Below are 2,675 nucleotides of genomic sequence, written 5' to 3' on the forward strand. Positions count from 1 at the left end.
TGCTCTTTATATGATTCTACATCATTTCAATTACTGCCCTTTTAATTTTTGCATCTTTATAATTTTATGCACTTTATAATTTTCTATATCTAGTTTATATTTTTCTATACATGTTCAAAGTTAATTGTTAATATTTGGTGACTTTAGTGAAATAGTCAGTTCATTTTGTATAATTGGATTCACAATAGAATATATGGGGTTGGATTCACAAGAGAATATCATGGGATATGAGGTGTGGGATGTACATTCGTGTAAGTTAACTAGAACCCGTGATCACTAGATGGTGCCATACGTTGGTGTACAAGGGGCCGCACCCCTTTGTGAGGTCCATGGGGCAACACCCCTAATTTTATAAAGAATGTGGTTGGATAATTGAGCTTCTTAATGTTTTTTAGAAGCTTTTGATATTCTGAAATGGTTTTGACTCGGATGCCTTAATTCCGAGGAGCCAGAGCTTCTGACTCTGAGGAGTCAGAGCTTTTGATTCTGAAGAGCTAAGCTCTTGAACCGGAAGGGCTTCCGACTCTGAAAAATTAGAAGATTTGATGCCTTCTGATCAATGTAAGTCGTTTTTTACTGCTGTGCCGTTAACCGCCCACTAATACTCTAGTGATTTCCATTTAACGGGCTAATATTTTTGACTTTGATTTAGGAATCGTTACGATTCTCAAAGAATAAAATGAAACGAATGCGAGGATCGTGATTGAGATTATCCTCGAGTTGATTTCGTGAAACCACGGAAAATTAGTGTCCAAATACAACTTAAGGAAATCTAGCTCTTACATGATCGCACGGTTTTATTCAAGTTTTTTCCGTCCTATATACCTATTATTTCTCTGAATTTTATAACATTCCTCAAACATATGTTCAGAGTTATTTTTTAATTTCTTATTTATGCTTTCCTTTGAATTTAGTTTTAATGTAGGGATTAATTAATTTGCTTGTTTATCCTAATTTTAATGTTTAGTGTAATTAGMTTCAAAAACAATTCGTTATTTGGTGTTTAATTCGACATTATTTTGATTGGCTAATTGTCGTTTTGGGTCGATGTTTTGGTATTGACCAATTGTTAACATTGAGATTCAATTGATAGATTTTTCCACAGCTGAAGTTAGTGTTTGGTTAATTGATAATTTTGATCATGTGTTCACTTAACATGAAAATTAGAGACAAAGATTGGGAAAAATATTTGTTTTAAGGTTAATGTGTTTAACTTTTGCATATTATAGTAGTAAAAGTGGGTTTTGGTTCAAGAAAACTAGTCCACTTCTGAAGAGGCAGCTTGAACTAGTTTTGCTTAAAAAATCCTCACCATTATTGAAAATCAGAATGGACATTACCCAATGCCCATTCATAGGTAGTTTGTCTCGTTTTGTTTGGTTCCTTGATGGTTTCATTCATTTCTTGTTTTCTTTATTTGTTTCTGTCTAATTACTTTAATTATCAATCCATCAATTAAATTCAATTTGACAAATCCTTGTTTAGTCCATTGCCTTAACCATTAGATCAACCTGTATGTTACACCACCCATACACTTGCGGCATGAATATAGAACTTATATCAATTCATCAAAAGGCCTTTGGCCTAGCGGTATGTGAGTCTTTGGCGAGGTCATGGTTCAAATCTCAACAAAGGTGAGAAGGGTGTGTGAATTTATTTGTTTTATTTGCCATATATAAATATTATATACTTAAAAAAACTTGCATCAATTTACTGGCGACTTAGCCAGGGAGAAAATTAGGCAAATATGGAATTCGTTCCGGACTTACTTGTAGGAGTCTTTATCTCATTTCCATTTTTGTCATCACATTGCTTATTTCATTTTATAACTGTGATTCTATTACGTAGCAAAGGTAATTAAACACATGATTGAAGAGATATAAAGTGTAACAATTCTAAGACACAGTAGGCCGTTGGAAACATTACTTGGTGAAGGAAACTTTGGTCGAAAATGTTTATGGTTGGAAACACMTTACCCAAGACAATTTCCAACGTCAWGAGGCTTATATATGWGGTAGAAGAATAGCAATTAATATATGTACGCACTTTGGTATTTATTTATAATCATAATTTGTATCGAGGACAAAGAATAACGAATATTTAAGACCAGAATTCAATCAAAAGATGAAAATGAAATATGCAAACCAAGATCCAGCGTAGGGTTAAAGGAATCTAGAGTTCTTGCATTCAGCAGGTAGACCATTGGGAAACCGTTTGCGGTCACTGCAGTAGTTGTAGATCATGTGCTTGTTTTGCACCCATCTAATCCTGTTTCGGCCAGCTGCATCAAGTCCTTGAGTACTCCACGCCTGGTTGTCAGATTCAGAGCTTGTTGACATTGAATTAGTACCAACTCTTTTGGCATTGGCATTGAATTTCCTGTAGGAAGCAGTAAACGGTGCTTTAGTCCAGTCTGCCTTCACACGCCCACCTTGGGTTGCCCAGTCATCTGCGTTCCACAGGCTCGCATACACCCTCATGGGTTGGCTCTTGGGAAATGGGACTCCAGAAGCCTCATGGTTATTGAACACCCTCACTGGTATGTTATCTATCAAGAAACTGCAAAACCAGAGATTTTCAAGATCAGTTTCATGGAATCTTATCATCTCATCAGTGTAAATGTCCCTGCAGAAACATTTGAGGAAATCGGAGAACCAAATATGTACTTTTCATGA

General features: G+C 35.5%; 1 protein-coding gene across 1 annotated transcript; it reads right to left on the reverse strand.

Annotated features, from left to right (window-relative positions):
- Nucleotides 1-2,029: 2,029 nt before the first annotated feature.
- LOC112506764 (xyloglucan endotransglucosylase/hydrolase protein 15-like) lies at nt 2,030-2,627 on the reverse strand. Its single transcript, XM_025111020.1, has one exon. It carries the CDS (start codon nt 2,604-2,606, stop codon nt 2,163-2,165), a length of 444 nt encoding a protein of 147 aa, XP_024966788.1. The 5' UTR covers nt 2,607-2,627; the 3' UTR covers nt 2,030-2,162.
- Between the last annotated feature and the right edge of the window lie 48 nt (nt 2,628-2,675).

This window comes from Cynara cardunculus, assembly GCF_001531365.2.
Source record: "Cynara cardunculus var. scolymus isolate 2C chromosome LG 2, CcrdV1, whole genome shotgun sequence".
NCBI classification, from domain to species: domain Eukaryota; kingdom Viridiplantae; phylum Streptophyta; class Magnoliopsida; order Asterales; family Asteraceae; genus Cynara; species Cynara cardunculus.

Bases quoted from the DNA above. Each gene is read 5' to 3' on its own strand.
- LOC112506764 (XM_025111020.1), bottom strand. From the start codon at position 2,606: ATGATAAGATTCCATGAAACTGATCTTGAAAATCTCTGGTTTTGCAGT.